Consider the following 21,595-nt stretch of genomic DNA (forward strand, 5'->3'; position numbering starts at 1 on the left):
AAAGTGGTTTTGGAGATTCAATTCACATTCCCATTTCTCATAAAGATAGGTCTACTATGTAGAAAAGTCTAGTGCTATAGAAACTAAGATAATCCAAGCATTGTTTAGGCTCCATGCGGCTGCTCTATTGGTAAGTTCCTTAAGTGCAGTTGATTGAATGTGGGCAATGGAGGTAAAATCAAATGTGCAAGGCATAGCTTTGATGGAGGGTAAGCGAGGGGACGGATGCCAAAGTGTCCAACTCCAAGACTCAATCGTTTTCGGTATTTACAAGAGGGTAGATTGGTCATCTCACCCGCATTAGTTTATGCTATCATTAGGCCCACGCTAACTATAATTCACTTAACCATCAAAAAATGAAATTCACTAATAAACAATCAACTAAAAATAAAAATGCCTTTGTAAAAACATTAGGGCATGAGTTCAAATGCTCTCCCAACATTTGAACCGTTTGCTATTGCTCAAGGCTTATCTCGTCACTATGCAAGACCTATGTCACTGCTGCTCAAGAGAAGTTCTCATAACCGTTCATTCTTTCTCGTGTAAGGGGTTGATTTTATATTATTCACACAAATTGGTTGTGATTTTCTATTTTCACAAGTTCAGGAGGGATATGTCTATGTTCAGTAAGGATATAAGTCGGTGTAAATTGGGTACCTGATTTGAATATTTTACATTACATTGGACTCAGGATTTTTGGGCCGGGCTTATTGGAATTTTTACAAAATCCAAATCCTAACCCGAGTCTGCCCAAGTTGCACCCTAGCATGGCATGCATGGAAAAAAAAAAAAACTTAAGGCTGAAATCAAATCAAATTGACAATACAATTAACACTCGTTCAAATGAAAACAAAGTAAATAAAACCATGAGTTAGCCCGTTCTAGTCCATTATGAAATGTTGAGTTTAGCCCATCCTAGCCCATTAAAGGACCAAGATCATTCATTTTAGCTAAGAACCAAAGAACCAGTTGCCTATGTAAGTGGCTTAGGCAAAAGAACATGGTATACTTGGATAAATTTGTAGCATAAAAGAATGCGAAAAGTGTACTTACCCATGCAAATTTTACATGAAAAAGACTTGCTCAGGAAACTTAAATGAACCAGGACTAAGCTAGATGTGGGACTTGAGAGAAGTTAACAATTTCTATTAAAATCATTTTACAAGTAGTGTCAACTCAAATGAATTGATCAATAGATAGTTTGAATTCTTTTTCATGGTGTAAGAAGGTGAAAATACGAGTGGAACTCTATAATCCTTACCTTAACTATTATTGAAAAAATCACATTTTTTTTAAGTAGTGTCAGTTCTCCCGTGAGCTTCAATTTTCTCAACGGGAGCTCAAAGGGCTTACGGCTCTTCTATTCATCAGCTGCATCGGTCTCTTTAAGGGACCAACTTAGAGCTTAGGCTTATGCTTCTCCTGTGGATGTCCTAATGCCTTTCCCACTTTTGCTCAAACTCCATATTTTGATCGGGGCATTTGCGTCATTTGAATTAACAATCTTATCCAGAAAGCCTCAAGGGGTTCCGAGTTCCAACAGCACGTGCCTGTCAATCTGCCATGCATAGATTTGTTTATGGGCTGGGCCGGGCTTTTACCTTTATAAACAAGATTTTGTTAGGCTCAAGTTCTAGCCTGACCTGATCAATGGGCCTACAACTTGGACCTTAGCCTGGCCCTAATAAAAAGCCCGAAGCCTCGGCCCGAGCTAACAAAAAGATAGATCGGTGCTTGTGTTTGTGTTCGCTGCCGGTGCCTGTGTCTGTGTCTGTGTTCGCTGCCGACCAAACAATAAGAGAGGAATAGAACAAAGGGCAAAGAGAAAGGACTCGCTGTCGATGCCTGTGTTCGCTGGTGCCTAAGTTCACGTCTGATAAATGAACTGAACTGAGATTCTAAGAGTGAGAATGAGAAATGAGAAGAGGAACAACCAAACAATGAAATGAGAGAGAGAGAGAGAGAGAGAGAGAGAGAGAGAGGACTCACTAGTCACCGCTGGAGTTCACTAGTTGTGTTGGTTTTGTCTTCCTGAGAATGTTTGGTTATGTGAGACTATGACTGAGAAGGGAGTTTGTTCGGCTAAGAAAAAGAGATGAATGATAAGAGAGGGATTACTATTTAGGGTTAGGGTTCAACTTATACAAAAGTCGGGCCGGGCTTTTTTAACAAATCTTGAGCCCGACCCGTAAAATAGTCGGGCTCGGGCTTTTAGGCCCGAGGTCAAGCCCATGGGCTAAAATACATGTTCAAGCCTGTTCGGGGGTCGGGCCGGTCATGCAACTAATGTTACTCGGAAACCTCCTCGAGAAAGCTTCTCAAAACAAAACAAACCCACCCAATGTGGGCCCCACTTGGTCCTACACGTGTCAATTAGCACTTGCAAATCCACGCCTTGACAAATCCCCTCCTCAATTAGTTCATCTTCTTCTCTCCTCATGCTTCCTTCCCCCCTGCAAAAGATAGGAACCGTCCATCTTGGAACCCCCTTGCGGCTCCCAATCGTTCCCTCTCGGAACTGATCTCTGATACGTTACGGTGTCAACCCCTTGAGGCTTCCTTGTCTTGTTGAGTATCGACCGTCGAGTGCCACGACTACCGATTGCGCTACGTCTTCTTTGCCTATACCGACTGTCGGCTGCCGCTGAGGGCGTCTTCTTCTTCTTCTTCTCCTTTGTTTTTGATAGAACACGAGAGGCTTCACTTAATTCCAGTTTTAACCAAAATATCCAAAATAATCGAAAAAGATTTCAATTCGATTTAATCGATTTCTATATATTTCAGTTTCGATTCAGTTTGCTATCTTGTTAAATCGGTTTTAAAAATTTCAATTTTTTCGATTCGATTTTGAACCGAAAAAAACTGAATGCTCACCCCTAAAAATAAAAACCAGCATTATTCAGAATAAATCCATATCCACACCGTTATAACAACCTTCCAACCTTGCATTGGGAATATTCTCAATGCAAGGCAGTAATGGCTGCCCGAGCAGAGTTTGCCCTCACTGAAGTTGATAGTTGCTTAGACTTCTTGAATGCACTTTATTTCAGTGGAGCTTATTACCGGGCAAGTTGGTATAAATTAGGAAATAAAAAGAAGCTCTTTTAAATTTTCTGTTAACATGATCCCTATTCCATGAAATGTAAGACATTTTGTCCAATATCACTCCCGTGCTCAGCACGGGTTACTCCGCTAGTAACACTGTTAAAAAATACATGGCCCCACAATGTATTTGATCACTCGCGTGGAGCATTATCATTCGTTCCACAGCCTGCTAATTCACTGCTATACAGCTAAAGCGTTTATCGTCATGAGCCGCTGCGCTTCAGCCCTCAACGGGCACAAAGTTAAAAATCAAACCTTAAACCCCCGTACTACGTTACGAGCTGCCCCCAAACACCAGTCCGCCGGACGGGAGGGGTTTATCGTCAACTTCAAGGGTGTCTTTTGGACTTCATTCTGCCAAGAATAACCGATGAAAATCTCAAACTCTTCTTCATCTCTCTCGCCATGGCTTCTCCGCTCTTGTGCAAGCCCCAAGTCTATTTGCTTAGCTTCGGCTCTGCATCATCCAATCTTAAGCGGGAAAACTATGTCGGAAACAAAGAATTCAGAGGAGCAAGGTTCAGAATCCGCAGTTGCAAATAAATCAGATGATCTTTCAGAGAAATACACTTCAAGGGCCGTGCTCATAGAGAAACCCAATTCCAAAATAAATTTTCTGGAGCAAACCATTCAAGCAAATCCGGAGAAACCGAATTCGGATGATTCGGATCAATCCAGGTATGTTCAATCATACTAACCTCGTTCACATTTTCAGTTAGAGGTTTCCTCCTCTCGTAGTGCTGATGCAATGCTCAATCTCAACCGTGTAATACAGTTTCTCCTGAACAACAAACATGGTACTTTATCGTTTTTCAAAAATTTTAAATGGGCCGAGAACCAGCGAGGTTTTCCTTGAGGTTTGGATGCTTTTGTTGATTTTTATTCATATCCTCTTTTAGTCTAGGAGCCATTCTGGTGTTCGACGCTTAACCTATGCATTTCTCGTACTGAAACGTATTGAGTGATGATTAGGATTCATATTCTCCATAAATCATATTCGATGATATTTTTCTAACTTCATAGGTTCGGGTGGAATGACGAAAAAGCTCGGGATTTGTACAGGGAAGTGCTAGAGAAGGGAATGGATAGTGTTTGCTTCACTGGGACTTGTGTGAAACGAGGAAATATGGTAGAAGACACTCAGTGTAATTTTACTACTTTACCATCTTCTTCATTAGAACATGTAGTTCATGCAGTCTGCTCTCAAGTCTGTCAGTCATACTACCCACAAGCCAATTCAACAGCATTACATGCTCCACTGCATTTGCAAATAGATCCAGCCCTATTGACCCCTGAACAGGCCCTTGCTGTCATTGCCTCAATTGCTGATACTGCTGGCTCCATGGCGACCTTGAGTTTCTTCTACTGGGCAATTAGCTTTGTGAAGTTCCGGCATTTCATGCGCTTGTATATAACTGCAGCTACTTCATTGATGGATCGTGGAAATATGGAGAGAGCTCAAGAAGTCCTGAGGTGTATGGTAAGGAGCTTTTCTGAAGTAGGAAAATTGAAGGAAGCCATTGACATGGTAATTGAGATGCAAAACCAGGGCCTACCCCCCACTGTCCATACACTGAACTACATCCTTAAGATTGCAGTTGAATCAGGTTGGATGCAGCTTGCTACTGATGTGTTGATGGAAATGCTTGAAAGAGGTGTCTCTCCCAATTCCTGCAGCTTCAAGATAATGATTGAAGCTAATTGCAGGGCAGGAAACATTGCAGAGGCAGAGCGGTGGTTGAATGCAATGTCAGACAAAGGCCTCCTTGTGGACAATGTAACATGTACTTTGATTATTGATGCCTTCTGCAAAAAGGGCCACGCTGGTAAGGTGTTGGGTCTTTTCGAGAAGATGAGTAAGGCGGGATTTTCTGCAAATGTGGTCAACTACACTGCCCTAATCAATGCGTTATGCAAGAGAGGAAGCATCAAGCTAGCCTTTGAAGTCCTAGAGGAAATGGGTAGGAAAGGTTGGAAACCAAATGTCTATACTCACACGGCATTAATTGATGGGCTCTGCAAGAAAGGTTGGACAGACAGGGCATTTAGGCTGTTTTTGAAGCTTGTTCGTAGCAACACTTACAAGCCAAATGTGCACACATACACTGCCATGATAAGTGGGTATTGCAAGGAGAACAAAATGAACCGGGCTGAGATGTTGTTGACAAAGATGCAAGAACAGGGATTAATTCCAAACACCAATACATACACAACTCTGATTGATGGGCAGTGTAAAGCAGGGAACCTTACTCGGGCAAACGAATTGATGGATAGAATGATACAAGAAGGTTGCAAACCTAATATATTTACTTATAATGCAATCATCCATGGCCTTTGCAAGAATGGGAAGGTTCAAGAGGCTTACAGGCTGTTCCAAACTGGCTTTGGACAAGGACTGCAAGCTGACCGAGTTACATATACCATCCTCATAACTGAGCATTGCAAGCGGTCCTGCATTGAGCAGGCCCTGGAGTTGTTCAATAAGATGATCAAAGAAGGGTGCCATCCTGACATGCATACATACACCACCTTGATTGCAGCGTTTTGCCGGCAAAGAAGAATGATAGACAGTGAGAGGCTCTTTAAAGAAGCTCTTGGGCTTGGCTTGGTTCCAACAAAGCAAACTTATACGTCTATGATATGTGGGTACTGCAAGGATGGAAATGCTAACTTGGCCTTGAAGGCCTTTCAGAAGATGATTGAATGTGGTTGTGTAGCTGATTCTTTTACTTATGGTGCTCTAATAAGTGGACTTTGCAAAGAGGCAAAGCTGGAGGAGGCTCGCAGGCTTTATGATGCCATGGTAGACAGGGGACTTTCCCCGTGTGAAGTTACTCGCTTGACAGTAGCTTATGGGTACTGCAAGAGGAATGACTCTGCCAATGCCATGGCTGTCTTGGACAAGCTAGAGAAGAAGCTATGGATTCGAACAGCCAATACCTTAATCAGAAAGCTATGTAGTGAGAAGAATATAGAAATAGCAGCTTTGTTCTTCCATAAATTATTGGATAAAGACTCAAATGTGAACCGTGTAACTTTAGTGGCATTCATGACTGCATGTTATGAAAGCGATAAGTATTCAGTTGCTTCTGAGTTGTCTGAGAGGATCTCTAAAGTGATTGGCTAGCAATCATATTTCAGCTGATAGACATATCTGCACTTTTTTTTTTGTTTTTTGAAAAAATCCAGATCCAACCTTTCCTTTTCATGGCCAGCAGAGTGGCTGCTTCACACTATGGAGTAGTTTCTATTAACAATTTGCCATATGAATAATGCCAACCTACCAAGTGAACAAAGAGATTAAGACATGAGATAGATAGATGCATTAAGCTTGTGTTATTGCAGCTGCTTCATAGACAAGTGTCTTTCTTTTCCCCAGACAGATTTGTGTGAAGCAAATGGCTGAAGCACTAAAGGAATGGATGCAATCAGAAATTCTGTCAATGTTGATACCTGGCCAAGTATAGAAAGAGTTTTAAAAGTGGCAATTGGGGTCTTGGTGCAGAAACTCTCCTAACCTCTTGTTTTGATGGTGAAGTTCTTGAAATTTGCTTAGAGTGATGGAGAAGTACCAGGACCAGTATTGAACTAAGATGGCTGGTGTCTTAGAGTTTGATGATGAGGCCAAAATGACTCTGTAGACAAAGTTGTACAAAAGTATGTGCAAGTAATCTTTTTCTAGGTTTTCATGAATTTACTCATGCTGCAGTGGCGTCTCTCATGAAATTCCATGGAGATATCTATAATTGTGCTGCTCATGCTTGATATTGGTGCATTTGTTGTGTTTTTGGAGCCTTGGCATGCTGATATCTTTGAGTTACTAGATATCAAGAAGAACCATTGAGAGGTACATATTCATGGGTAGCTATACTTAATCATATAATAATAGTTTAATATCTACAAAATGTTTGATTTGGTTCTGTTGCCGGTTTAATTTAACACTTTTGCTCTGTGAGCCATAGTTTCCATGCTCATCCATTATATTATAATTCATGCCTGATTTGTTGCACCATTACAGGAAGAATAATGGGCTAGGGATCTATTTTATGCTCTCTATGATCCTGATATCTTCATGTAAAGACTTAGAAGTGATGGTTCGGTTGTTCTTTTTTTGCCCAGTTGAGGCTCATTAATACAAGAATATGTGTATAATTTCCTTCTGATGTTGTAGTAGTTCTGCAAACTTGTGCAGTAGAGATGTATGAGAAATTTATGAAATTTGAGAATTGAAATGTTCTATCACATGAACTAGTCCATTTTAGACTTGTACAATTGTTGACTTGTTCCAACAGAGGCTTGGGATTGAATTGTGCTGCCACTAGGTTGAGGAATTTGTGCGGATTTATTGGTTATTTTGTGCAAATTTGTTGGTTAATTTGTTTAATTTGGGAGTGGGGACCACAACACACCTGTTGGGATACTTTAGAGTGGTGTTATTAAGTCTTTTATTGAGTTTTTTTTTTGTCAGCCACTCTATAAAGTGCATATTGGTGTTTGTACATATTTTTTACTTAAAGTATAAATTACAATAAGAGGGGGGGGGCATATTAGATTGCTTTCTTATCCTCTATTCTTTCTCTTCTTCTTCTCTCTTCTCACAAAACCTCTTCTTTTCTTCATCTTTCTCTACAGTTTTTGTTTCACATAGTAGATCATTAACAGTTGAAGTTTGAAGTGCTGCCAAGAGAACCACTAGGCTTTGCTTTGATAGAAACAAGACAACATATAGTTTATACAAGTGTAGTTGTATATGCATGAATGGTTTAAAAGCCTTCACATCTTTAATGGTTTCCCCAGAATGTTGAGTTGCATTGTGCTATTTTTCTCTAAAACTAGAACACCTGCTTCTATTGCAACCATCCAATTGATCATTGTTCCAATCAGTTGATTGGTTTCTAGAAGATGAGCCATTATCTATACAACAGTAGCATCTGAAGGCTGCATCTACATAGTCCTTACAATGGTAAGGTGTCTTTATATGCATAAATCAATGAACTTCAAAAATTAATTGAAACGATTTATACAAAACAACTAACTCATATACATTGAATATGCATGTGTATTGAATTTTCAAAACTTAGGAAGGGTGACTTGTAGGACTCCATCCCTATACAAATAGCAAAACACCCAAGCTCAGTACTTCTGTTACAGAAGAAACATAACATGCAAGCAGGGTGATACAGCATATATAGATATATTGTTATGAAGACTTTTGTATTCATAATTCAAACATGCAACGTAGAAATGTAGTAAGATCCTGAAAGGTTCATCAATGGATAAGTGGCTTCAAAGGCAATTTGAGATGTTAATTTGGGTTCTACTAGGAGATCAAACTTTAGCAGGAGCAATACAACAAGGATGCAACTGCAAACTTAATTGCCTGGCTATATTCAAAGTGGCAAGGCACTTCACTAAAACTAGAAAACCTTCAAGATTGTGTTTATTCCACCAAAAATATGTTAATTAAGTTTCTGAATAAAGTTTTTATTAGAAGTTGCATTCTGGAATCCATAACCTAGAACAAACACCTTCAATTAGAAATAAACCAAAGAGAAACTAAATTAATTTTTTAGTTGTATTTAAGTGAATGATGCATCTTACCTGTACTTAAAACTAGAAAACTTTAAGCGTTCTGTTTTTTCCATTGAAATTTGTCAAACTTCTACATTGATATTTTTCAATGAGTTGCATCATAGAACCCAGAACCTGGGTTTCACATTTTAGCAGTAAATCCAGGTAATATCCATATAGCCCAAACTTACACTATTATGACAGCCATAGTATGACGATAAGATTCATTTTCACTATTGAGAGACTATTAGCAACTTGGTGGGCAGGGAAAGAGAAAGCGTTATTTCATGCCTACAACGTCACATCAAATATATTAATAATGATGAAGCACCTTATAAGATCCTTAATAAATAATTGAATCTCTTAAGTCTCTCATTGCAGGTTGCGAGAGAAAATATTGTATTTTTATTCTAAAACTAGGGTAATTGCCAATTCTATATAGTTTCTAACACCTTAAGAATTTTCTCTTGCTAAAGCTTCTCATAATTCCTTCTTATATTGGCATCAGCATTCCACCCCTGATTGCTCACATAAACTCTCCAACTGCACTCAACCTATACAGTGAATTTCAAAAAACCCTAACCAGCCTTTGTATCTGGTTCCACATCCATCTACCACAGCAAGCTACTGATTTTACTCTTCCAAAATTGGTCCATTCTTCTGAGAGCCCTTTGTAACTACTAAGAACTGTTTCATTTCAACAAGGGGGGTTTTAGCTTTTAGTTGCACAATTTATCATTTTAATCCAACTTTCCTCATCTAATAGCAGTCTTATCTCTATGCAAGATAAATTCAGTACACCGTAATCACTCCTTCAGATTACCTCATTGAACCTCAAACACTTAAATATTTTTGATAACAGCATTAAAAAACTGCAAAACCAATCACCTTTTGCTCAGAAGACCAAACAAATTTCAATGTGCACCCACTAAGATGGAAACTTGAAAGGTGTGTTTGTACTCCATTGCATAATGAGGAATAGTTTGTTTAGAGAGTAGTACACACAAAGTTGTCAACAGAGGTGTCTTATTTTTTTTTAAATTATTCTACCCAAATTATTTTTTTTTGGGAATATTAAGCATTCCCTATTTCCTTGAATAAATTTAAAAATAAAATGTTTATTTGATTATATCTCAGCGAGAGCATCTAAACATAGTCGATTTTACCATCTCTTGATTATTTGGATGAGTTTTGCAGGTCAAACTTTTCTAACCGTACAAGAAGCCTTCCATTTTCCCTCTACCATTCCTAGCTCAACATTGATCTATCTTGTCAACAGGTAAGTTATCTCTTCTTATTTTTCCACTTCCCTTCTAGTCTTTTATACCTAGTTTGTGGCATAAGAAACATTTCTTGTTTACTCAGTGTAGCAAGGGATGTTGGAGTAATTTTCAAGTGGGTAAAGAGGTCAGCCAATTCTGTGACTGATACTTTGGAAAAGCAGGGGGACCTTCAGGGAAAACCTTTTTTGGGCTGTGTTCTAATTATTGAAATTGATTGGGGCAAACACTCATACTCTGAGTTGTTGATAGTGTATTAACTGCTTATTTTAATGAAAGTTATTGATTCCAATAAAAAAAAGCTGGAGTGCGTAGCACCACTGTAAGAGAGCTAAACGTTCTGGTAGATAGATACCATGGACCTCTGCAACTCAAGGGAGAGTAGAAATATGGATGAAGAGCTTCATGGGATTTTTTTACCTCTGAACTGTTCCACAGCCTTGCTTTGACTTCCGATGCCAACCACACCTTTCTCCAACAGTCATCCGCGAAGATGTCCAGGCTTCTTGGGATTTTTTCCAATCTTCCACCTGCAACTTTAATCTTTGCCGCTTGAAGGTTTTGCATGCACAAACCTTCCAAGACCCCACCACAGGCCACTGCTATCTTATGGAATATGTGCTCCTGCCAGAGGTTGAAGGGTAAACCCAGAATCTTGATAACTATGGTCTTATGCGAGATATTCAGTTCGTTACAGGAGGGCGACCAATTTTCCACTGCAATCTGGCCAAGTTTTGTTTCAAGGATTCTGCTCACAGTCTGAAGTTCGGCCATGTCAAATATTGCCTTATTCTTTTCAAATGGGATGAGGGTGATTTTCTCCTTTGGCTGAAGCGTCTCCAGTAGGATTTGCAATACTTCTTCCCAATCCTTAACCTCTGTTTTCACTTTCACAACTTTCCTCTTAAACCAGTCCCCATTCCTTCCATCCCATATTATTTTTGAACTCGTATCTGTTGAAAGTATTGTTATTGGAGTAATCTTTTTAGTTTGCTTTCCCAGTTTGGATCTCACTCACCTCCCCAGATTTTCATAAAGTTTTTTTTTTTTTTTTGTCAACCAATAGCTTGGGCATGTCTATGCTTTACAAGTGCTTTTATCAATTTCAAAATATATAATTTGGAGGCAGAAATCATTTTGGAGGAAGATAGGGCCCATGTGCATATTGGCACTATATTTCATATAAAGTCTCTCAATAATTCCTAAGGGTCTGGCCCCTGTTTTTGTTTTTCCTTGGGGTGAAGTTTCAGTATTGGAAGACTGATGCGTAATGTTTCATACATTCATGTTAGAAGCTGAATCCATCAATATGTTAATAATGAGCATATATCAGTTAATAATTTTCTTTTGTTTGTTTGTCAAATACTAGTTGCTTTTGTTTTTTATTGGTTGTTTCTCTAATTGCAGCCCATGATGACACCATTGTTTATAGTCTGCCAAAGTTTTCCCTCAGGTAGGGGACCTTTTGGATTGGTTTATGTGCTCAATACCCAGTCCATGTGAACTTAGACCTGAACAGTTACCATGCATTGACATCTTCCATGAGTCATATTAGCCATCACCCATATTTTAAATATTTCTAATTTGAAAACTGCCCACAAAGACATGCTTGTTTTGCATGGACAAGAGTTTTTAATCTGAAATTTGCCCAATGAATAGCGAGTGGAGAAGCAAATGCATGGGGCCTTTTCAGGACAGATTTCTATCTACAGAAGATGTAGGAATAGCATATTTGTGTTTTGAAGCATTTCTCAGGATAACTAATGCTTTTATTTCTGTTCTGATCTCCTTGACCTACTCTTTTGAAGAATCTTTAGTCCTGGTTTTACCTCATTGATTAACTAGAAGCTTTTTATTACTTTAATAGGTCCCATTGACATGGTTAATAATTAAAAGAAAAGTCTATGCAAGAACATCTTCCTGCTTCTTGTTATCAATAAAAACATAAAAATAAAAATAAAAAAAAAATCCTAGAATGACTAAGACACAAACAGTTACAATAGAACGATGAAGCAAATCAGAAATTTCAAGTTTTCAATCAAAGAAGCTAAATATGGATGGTGAAATAGGAATCATGTTGTTGCATCTTATTAACCATCCAAAAGTTTACCTAGGATTGAAAATCATCTCTTGACCTTTTTGGAGGCCTGTAGTTATCCTCATCGTTGTCTAAAACCAAAACCTTGGGTTCAAGATTCCCATGCTTATTGAAAACTTTTCAAGTTAAATTATCACGGGAATGAAGTATCAAGCATTGGTGGTGTATTCAAGATAGCTACGGTGAACTTGTGTCTTTGTATTCAGGATCAGTAGGACAAGGAGACTCATTACAGCTTGAACTACTTGAGGTGCACCAAGGATTTAAACTGGGAAATCTGCTAAATGTGAGAAATAACAAAGAAGGAGATTCCCACATCTTAGTGAGAGGTTTAGTTGACAACAGCTTGTTAAATTGGCAATAGAGTAACGTACTGATATGAGGAAGTTGGCACATAAATTACAACTTCAATTCCGATAGACAAGAAGCGAAGCGAACGGTTTGAATGATTTTCTATACAAACAAGGGGTAAACAGAACTCAACTGATTTTCTAAAGGGTGGGTCACCAGGGTATGTGACCAAGTGGTCTAGTGTTCTTCTTTACTGTTATCATAAGGATCAGAGTAAAATGTTTCAGTATGTGATCTGCTCTGAAATAAAAAGGCCTAAATGCAGGTTCAAACCTTGTCCTATTTTTTTTTTCTTTGAAAAATCATAACATAGACCTCAAATCAGATCTCTGAAATAAAAAGGCAGACCTAAATCTTCTCTTTACAGTGATTAAGAATCATGGTTGAACTGTTAAAACTAGCTATGCTAGATGATGAAGCCTCTCTGCATATCTCCTGGATATCTCAGATTTAGCATTTCTGTAAATTTGAGAGATTTGGATTCTCAGTGTTTGCAACACAAGCACCTGACCTGTGGTCTCTAGATGTGATTTCACATGTAGGAAGACATCTTGAACTCTTACTGGAGGAAGTTTTCTGCTCTCCAATCACAGGAGTACCCTATGAATCTTTCCGAGTTTTAAGTATGTATAGTTAACAAATCCTACAGCCGATGTGTCTATCTATGTTCTCAACTTTCTTACTGGACTGTAAACTCTAAAAGTTCCAGCGTCTAGATTTGACTTGAATCACATATCCCTTGTAGTCAAGTGACTTCACTTTGCAAATTCATCCCTAATAGGGAATGCCTTCAATCTCCTACTAAATCCTCCTTGGTCCTTGTACCAAGGGGAAACCCTACAACATGATAGCAAAAATCTTCAGTCAGAACTGCAGTTTCAGATTAACCCAGAAATCTGCTCATATGTCTCAGCATGCGAATTTCTGTCAAACTCAATTTTTGGGCTATTTTCTGTTTACACAAAGCACAACTTCAATATTTCATGAACATGTTAATGATGTTGATCATCAACCATTTGCAGTTCCCTTTCAGGAAATAGTGGCTCCAATTGTCCTATAAGTGAAATTTAAGTGGCAAAGATTGGAAGAAATGTGATTATTTTGGTCATGAAGAAAACTCAAATAGAACTTCAATTATTGGTAGAAACCTAATGCATTTCATCTCTCTGGCATTTCTAGGTAATAAGTTCATTGGTTTTAAGTAGATGAATCAGAAGGCCCATGCAAGATAGTGGCAATTAGATGAAAATGTCTCACCAGAGTAGGAGGCAGATTAAAGTGAGAATAGGGCAGCTCTATAAAACGAATCAGATCAAGGCAGATCCGAAGCGGAGATGGGGCGGATCTGTAACGAACCACCATATTTCACAGTTAGTTAAATAAAAAATGAGGAGGAGCAAGAAGAGTGGTAGCCGATTTAGAAGGAGGAGGAGGAGAAAGATGGTCGTCAGCTGTCTTACTTCACCGGAGATGGGGTTGACAGTGGCAGTGGCAGCGGCTAGTATGAACATTGGAGGTATTATTCCTTTACACAACTTTGGTGGATCGTAGGTTGTAATTGAGGGGTTTTTTGTCATAAAAAATTAGGAACGTAAATAGCGGAATGGGAATCGCATTCCAGAGTCCTAATCGCTGGAACCAAACAGACCCTCATTCTTCTCCTTAATTATTTGTTTTGCTTTAACTTAAAAAAAAGGAAGAAATACTACAAAATATGATTGAATTGCTTTTATCCAATCAAAAATAAAGTGAGTGAAAGGCATGGATGGACCACTCAATCTTGTCATCCCATGGATTAGATCATCAGGAGTCCTGAAATTCAAGTTTAAGATTTGTATTCAAACTAAGCAAACAAATGAATCAGTTAACCATTATAAACTCAAATGATTCCATTTGACCACGCTTCATGTTTTGTTACAGGTTTTGTGTGTTGATAAGTAACAAGTTCTATGTGTTGGTGGGTCCCAAACTAAGCAAACCAATGAATCAACTAATGGAGCTCACGTCTTCTTTTGTACAGGTTCTATGTGTTGGTGGATCCCAAATATCTATTTTTTATATGATTTGTGTGTTGGAGGGACCCACATATCCATTTTTTATAAATTTTATATGTCGGTAAGGCGCACATATCTTTATTGTTTAGGTTTTTGTATTGACGGCCATGCATTTGCATATCTAGATATGTTCTTGATTTATATGTATTTTGACTCTAGATTACCTTAAAACAAATTTCTTAAGTTCTCTAGATATCTTTAACTAGTTTTTAAACATATAAATCTTAGGTGTTTGCAAAATGTCTTGTTTTAGTATTTCCTATTTCAATGTATATATATATATATATATATATATCATGCACAATCTAATTTTTATATTTGTTTTCCTTGTTTTTCAGGTTGAATACAAGAATGATAGAAGGCATTGCTGAAGATATTGAAGATACAATTTTTATTTTTTGTGATTTATTAGTATATGTAATAAGAATTTTATACCTTTTTCTATATTATCAATGTATAGAACTCACATTTAAGATGTACTTTTGTTTTTAATTAATATATTAGTTTTTATTAAATTTTATTTGAAATTTAGGTGTGATGTTATATGTGTTAATCAGGTTGGATAAATTGCAAATTTATCTATCAGGTTGGATAAATTACGAATTTGTCTCAAGAAATTGAACAGGTTTTAGCGGCGGGCATATCCGTTGCTAAATATCTGCATCTACTTTTTAGCGGCGCTATATATCTGCCGCTAAAATACAAGAGTTTTTTTTGTTTTTTTTCAGCGCGGATATTCAGTTTTTATCGACGGATTTATCCGCAGCTAGCTAGTGGCAGTTTTCGTATAGCGGCGGTTTTCGTTATGCACTGCCGCTATAACCTACATCGCCGGTACATAGCAGAGGAAATGTAAGTCTTTAAATGATATATTTACCACCATAATTATCTAATACATACATGGATATGGTATTATTAACATGCCTTTATGAAGAAAATAAGCTGACCCTTCTGTACAAAAATGGTTTATTTAGAAGACTCCTTTTAACAACTCAACATCCAATTTAGACAAAAATCAATTCATCGCCTTCTTTCTTTACACTCAATGTAGTAGTTTTGCGTTCGCCAAGAATTTTTCTCTATTATGGTTTATTGCTCAGTCTGTCGAGCTCCATTAATCTTTTATAATTATTGATACATACATACATCCATAATACAATGATAACAACTTAATATGTCACATACATATATAAAACCATTATAACCTTCCTTAGTGGTTAACATGCATACATGATATAATGGCATCAAGGAAAAAAATTGCAAATTAGAGTCTCTTAAATATCTGTATACATAATATAATGGTATCAAGAATATATAAAACCATATAACCTTCTAAATTTGCAAATTTAGAATCTCTTATAATTTTGGCATTCCTTTATGAAATTATACAATTTTTTTAAATAAATATATTTAACATCATTTAGCTTCTAATAGATACACGGACATCTAAGCCAAGTGATTAATTTAAAGCAATGGATGACAATCAGCCATGCCAATTTAGGGGTTCCAATTGGACTGGATTTGCTCCAATCCGATCTAGTCCAATGTAAGCCCATTATAAATGGACCAGGTCCAATCCAATCCAATGAATGTTTTGGATCAATGTGGATCGGTCCAATTTAGTGTCTGGATTGTCCAACATATTTAAATTAATTTTGATTTAGATTGGTTTCAACCCAAACTTGGTCTATCGATACATATATTCTTATCTTATATCAATGGACCAGATATTGGCTTAGTCCAACCTAATCTTTGTTATGGACAGATGGGTCCAATCCAATCCAATAAATATTTTGGGCCAGATTGATTCAATTCAATATCTCTTTGTTGGTCCTTCCAATCTGTTCAAATTGATTTTGGACTGGACGGGATCCAATCCAAAGCCGGTCCATTGACACCCTTACTTGCCATGAGCCAACTGGTGTAAAAAAACCCACCTTTTTAATGTAAGATTGATGCCACAGAAATTGGTAAAGGATAGAGGAAATCCAGAGCAAATACTCTAAGAGAGCCGGTTTCAACAATTGCAAATTGGACTAAAATTTACGTACGCTATTACAGTATTACTATTAATATTTTCCCAAGGCATTTCCAAAAGCCATTTGTTGCTATATTATAGCTAACAAATAGTTAAAACCTGTATAGGGTCTTAATGATGGTTTTGAAAACCGGAGGAAATGAAACCTCTTTGACCATTGGTTCTTGGGTCAAACAGTCCGCCCATCCAATCTGAGTTCTAACAAATAATTTTTGAATCCAAAACCAGACCAGGAGCCGTGACCAATTCCAGAGTCAAATGGATCGACTGTTTGGTCCAGTCTGGTTTCAAAACTATGGTCCTAATAGAAGGTCAAGTATAGACTATATATGATTGATCATATGCTGGTGACAATATAATTTCAGCTTCAGCAATCAAGGAGCTCATAATTTTCTTTATAACTCATTCATTACAAGATAAATTAATAACTGATTCAGTTCAGCCATTTTAATTGTTATCATACAATCCTTAAAACTTATTGAGGATCCCTTGTGTAATAATCATATCAGTAGGGGTGAGCATTCGGTTTATTCGGTTTAAAACCGAATTGAATAAACTATTTTTTTTTTAAATCAAAATAAAAAATAAAAAATAAATTGAAACCGAATTATAATAAAACTAAAATAATTGAACCGAAAATTTTAATTCAATTTTTGGTTATTTTAGTTAAAAACTGAATTTAATTAATATATAATATTATATATTATAACCTATAATATATATACATTATTATAATATATATTGTGAAATTTAATTTCATTATAATACATTATATATAATATATTAATATATTAATATATATCATATTATATATTAAATATTATATAATGAATTTTAATTAATTTGGTTTTTCCGATTAACCAAATTTTTAAATCTAAAAATCGAAACCAAAAACCAAAATACCCAAAATTCGAAAAAATCAAACCGAAAAAACCAAAACTGAAATTTTCGATTTAGTAATTCGGTTTTAACCGAATAATGCTCACCCCTACATATCAGTATGACTGCAAAACAGGGTGGTATTTTGACTATGGAACCTCTCTGAATAATTTCATTCTCATATCTAAGAACACTCATAGTTCACCTAATTGTCAACAAGCCAACTATAGTGTGATTGATCGACGCTATGGTATCAGAGAAAATGTTGTGAAGAGAGTAAAGAATATCATAGCAAAGAAAATGATGAAGAGGAGAAGAATACACTGTACACATTTATAGGGTTTGATGCCTCTCTACCAAATTCAACTATTTCTATATCTAAATCAATCATTACATCCCTAGGTAGAAAGTAATATTTATATTGTTGAACAAGGGTTTACGATTGTTGACACCATAATTTATGTAGAATTAACCAAAATATCACTGTACAGACATTGTATGGACAAATTTCGCAATCTAGGTTGGTGCACCGGACCCTAGCTGGGCTGCCTTACCTCCTAGGCCTCCATTACCTTTTTCAGCAAGGGTTTGTAGGATTTGTCTCTTAGATATAGCAATTTGACCCATCCCGTGGGGGTTTAACCCTGCCATGCTCAGGTCGGCCCAGATATTTTTTTAATCACTGATTGGGTTGGGAGCAAAACTTCATACATACATTATGAAAATGGGGATGGGGTTGGGATTTTTAGCCCTCTTGGGGTCAGAAACGGGGCACGCAAAACCCAACCTTGCCCCACCCCATTGCCATTCCGATGTATTTCCGCTTTGATTCACTTGTCTCGATGAAAATGTTCATTCATCCAAGAGTTTAGATTTGCTTCCAACAAAAATCCCAACAGTCCTAATAGGACACTGTAGCCCTACATTGGTAACATCTCCCTATATATGAATGACAAGGGAAGGGAGATGTTACCAATGTGCGGTAGTAGTGGCTTTTGGGAAGGTGTTGGGAGTGTTTTGTTGGTGCAACTTACAATTACCAATGGGGGATTATTGTTTAAATATTATGAATCCCATCATGATACTTGGATAAATTTGGAATGGATACTAGTTGAGCATACAAATATCATATACTAGTGGAGACCCATGTGATGCATAGGATGTCAAGGGAATGTGAAACAATAAAACCTGATAACTATTATAATTAAGGAAGGAATGGAATATTGTTTCCATATTATCTTTTAGTGTTTTATTTTATTTATTTTACTTCATTAATCATTAAATGTTACATTTTTTTTGTAAATATTACTTAAATATTTAAAATACTTAAATATTAGTAAATATATAAAATTAGGTTGTAGTCATAATTAAATTAATCTAAACTTGAGCTCAAGGTTTAAGACTTTGAGTTGGGTTTGAGTTAATCCTCAACCTAACCCAACTTGTCTAAGTTGCACCCTAAGAGCAATGTGGCATTCGTGATTGGATTGAATCAAATCAAGTACAATCCATGCATGCATTATTTTTGGGTTTTTAACTAAAAATTAAAACTATTGAAGTCAAAAGAGATATGGGGGATGGGTACCCCCATTTAATGAACCAACAAAATTAAAGATCTTGTGCTAGATTTTGATAGTGTATTAGCAGTTTTTAAGGCTGCCTGGCCTTGCCCAATCCACACCTCAAGCATAATAATATTTGTTTAGGCTTGAGAACAAGATAGGCTTGTTTGTATTAATTATAAAACTATGACTTTTTTTTTTGTATTTTTATTTAATTTTTGTTTATTATAAAAATATATAAAAATTTCTATCCATATGTTAATATAAATTTTGTTATCTAAATATTATATAATAATATTTACCATATAACTTCTTGGTCGAGCTTGGACGTTGCCTGCTAGGGTTGTTAATGGACTCTGAAAACCCAATAACTGATTCAACTCCAAATGCAATTATCCTAAATTTGGATGTTAGAACTTGTCTCTGATTAATAATTAGATCGGATGTGGATTTAACCCCATTCAATCTGATTAAAATCCAAGTCCAATAAAAAATATTATTTTGTGTATATACATAGTATAATTATGTGTACGCATATATATTTTGTATAGTTATACAAAGTTAATAATTGATAAGTTTAATATTTAATATTTATATATGTTTATTATGCATATTCTTTAAATAATTAGTTTTTTAGACTTTAAAATTTTTGGTCATTTTAAACACAATAAGATGGTTGTGGATTAAGTTCAAATCAGATTTGAAATCTGACATAATAATGATAAGTAGATGCTTGTGCAACTAGATCTGATTTGAACTCGATCCATTTACAACCCTATTGTTATCATTATGTGTGGGCTTGGTGTAGATCCGAGTCAGAGCTAGATTAGAAGAAAATAGTTTCTTGAGCTTGGGAATTTTTAGGTCTAGCAAGGTTGGGCTAAGTTATAAATCGTCATCCTTAAGTAGGATTCTTATGACATTTCTAATTGAGCCATTATTAATTTTATTATTTTAATTAATTTTTATATGGAATGCAAAATGATTTATTTTATTCCTTTTGATATTTCTCTTACATTTTATTATTAATTTTAATTATCCTATTAATATCAGTTATTTTTAAATAGAACTCAAATGTATTTTAATTTTTAAGTTATGAACTATTAAATTTTATTAATTTTTTAATTTTTAATAGTTGCTAGATAAAAATTTGTTAAGATTTATTATTTTTATTAACTTTAGTAATTATCTACTAATTTTAGTTATTAGGTTTCAAATTATAATTTTCTAACAATTAACCAATTAAATAGAATTTGATTATGAAACAAGTAAATGGAATTTGGATGAGAGTAAAATTCTCTGTCTCTCTTTGGAATATAATAGGCTAATAATAGAAATGGTGTACATAATGGAATTCTCTCTCTCATTATTTTTAGGTGATTTAACCATTTATGATGTTTTTATTAATTATTTTTTAAAATTTTATTTGTTTACAAGCTAGGTTGGGCCCATGCTAGTCTTGAAGTATTAGGCCCAAATTTGGACTTGAAATTTGTGGGCTTGATGTGGGCCCTGGGCCTAAGCTAGATTGAAGTGATTTTATTAGATTATTGAGGAGAGGAAAGTGAATAAAAAAAAAAGGAAAAGAAATTGAAAAATCCTAAGCAATTTAATGAAATAATTGAGAGGAAAGAGAATTAGTGGAGTAATTAATTGAAGGATAGAGAGTTAATGGAATGATTAATGAGGAGAGATAATCAAATTAAAGGAGTTAATGAGAAAGAGAAGAGAGAGTTAATAGTAAATTAATGAGAGATGAAAGTGTTCAAAGGCTTAAAGTTGTTGGCTACTTGAGTTTTGAAAAATAAAAATTAAAAAAAACCACAAAATAGATTAATGAAAAGAGGAAAGTAGGGATTACGACGGGCCGGGTTTGGAGAGGGTTTTGTAAATTCTAGACCCTACCCACCTCCTTAAACCTCCCAATCCATACCTGCCTCAAAATAAACTCATAGCGGGTTGGATTTTGAGAATCCAAACACTCCCCACATATGAAAATGCAAAGAAGAAACAAGCAACACAATTTCTAATTATTTGATTATGACATGTAAAAAACACATAACTATCAATTATACTTCACATAAAATTCAAAATATTATTAAATTTAACACTTATACATAAAGTTTATATGCTTTCTAACAATATTTGGGTCAGAAAAGATTAAATTTAATCTAATAGGATACCCTACCTGTACCCAATCTCAAAACCTTCCCCCACCCCTAAAAATTGGTCATTCAAGCAAAATAACCCGCAGGAGATGAATACCCACTCGATAGGGTAGAAATTACCATCCTAAAACCATGTTTGGCTTAAAGGAAAAGGAAATGAAAGGCGTGAACTCATACAAGGTTTGTAAAGGTTCCATGCCTGTCCCTTCCTTTCCCTACTATTGCATCATCGTATCAAAATCCCCCTGAATAATCACAGTATGGTACCTTACGACAATATGCCATAACTCTACGGTTTCATAAAGTAATTATTTCTCCCTACCTTTGCTACACTTGGCATCATGGTCTCGTGCATTAACTCCACCACCTTAATATGATCTTTCATCAGTCTCTCCCTAGCTAGCTACTCTGCCTGCTGGTTCTTGTTCTCTCTAGCTCGTTCAAAGATGATGGACAACCACGGTTCCGAGCAAGAGATGATGGTTGTAC

General features: G+C 36.1%; 1 protein-coding gene across 9 annotated transcripts; it reads left to right on the plus strand.

The window, feature by feature from the left end:
• Positions 1 to 2,413: 2,413 nt before the first annotated feature.
• Positions 2,414 to 14,990, plus strand: LOC148864701 (Pentatricopeptide repeat (PPR-like) superfamily protein). Of its 9 annotated transcripts, none has more exons than XM_088974491.1 (6): positions 2,436 to 3,783; positions 4,168 to 6,952; positions 9,874 to 9,955; positions 11,364 to 11,409; positions 14,426 to 14,520; positions 14,798 to 14,990. In XM_088974491.1, exons 1-2 carry the CDS (start codon positions 3,476 to 3,478, stop codon positions 6,230 to 6,232), a joined length of 2,373 nt encoding a protein of 790 aa, XP_088830617.1. In that variant the 5' UTR covers positions 2,436 to 3,475; the 3' UTR covers positions 6,233 to 6,952; positions 9,874 to 9,955; positions 11,364 to 11,409; positions 14,426 to 14,520; positions 14,798 to 14,990. The 9 variants fall into 9 exon arrangements, with proteins under 9 accessions (XP_088830613.1, XP_088830617.1, XP_088830616.1 ...); XM_088974488.1 differs by having other exon boundaries at positions 3,298 to 3,783; positions 4,129 to 6,952; XM_088974493.1 differs by lacking the exon at positions 11,364 to 11,409 and adding an exon at positions 3,881 to 3,962 and having other exon boundaries at positions 3,404 to 3,783; positions 4,129 to 6,952.
• Positions 14,991 to 21,595: the final 6,605 nt, after the last annotated feature.

This window comes from Nelumbo lutea, chromosome 3 (assembly GCF_056320005.1).
Source record: "Nelumbo lutea isolate HS-2025 chromosome 3, American lotus-T2T, whole genome shotgun sequence".
In the NCBI taxonomy this organism is placed as follows: domain Eukaryota; kingdom Viridiplantae; phylum Streptophyta; class Magnoliopsida; order Proteales; family Nelumbonaceae; genus Nelumbo; species Nelumbo lutea.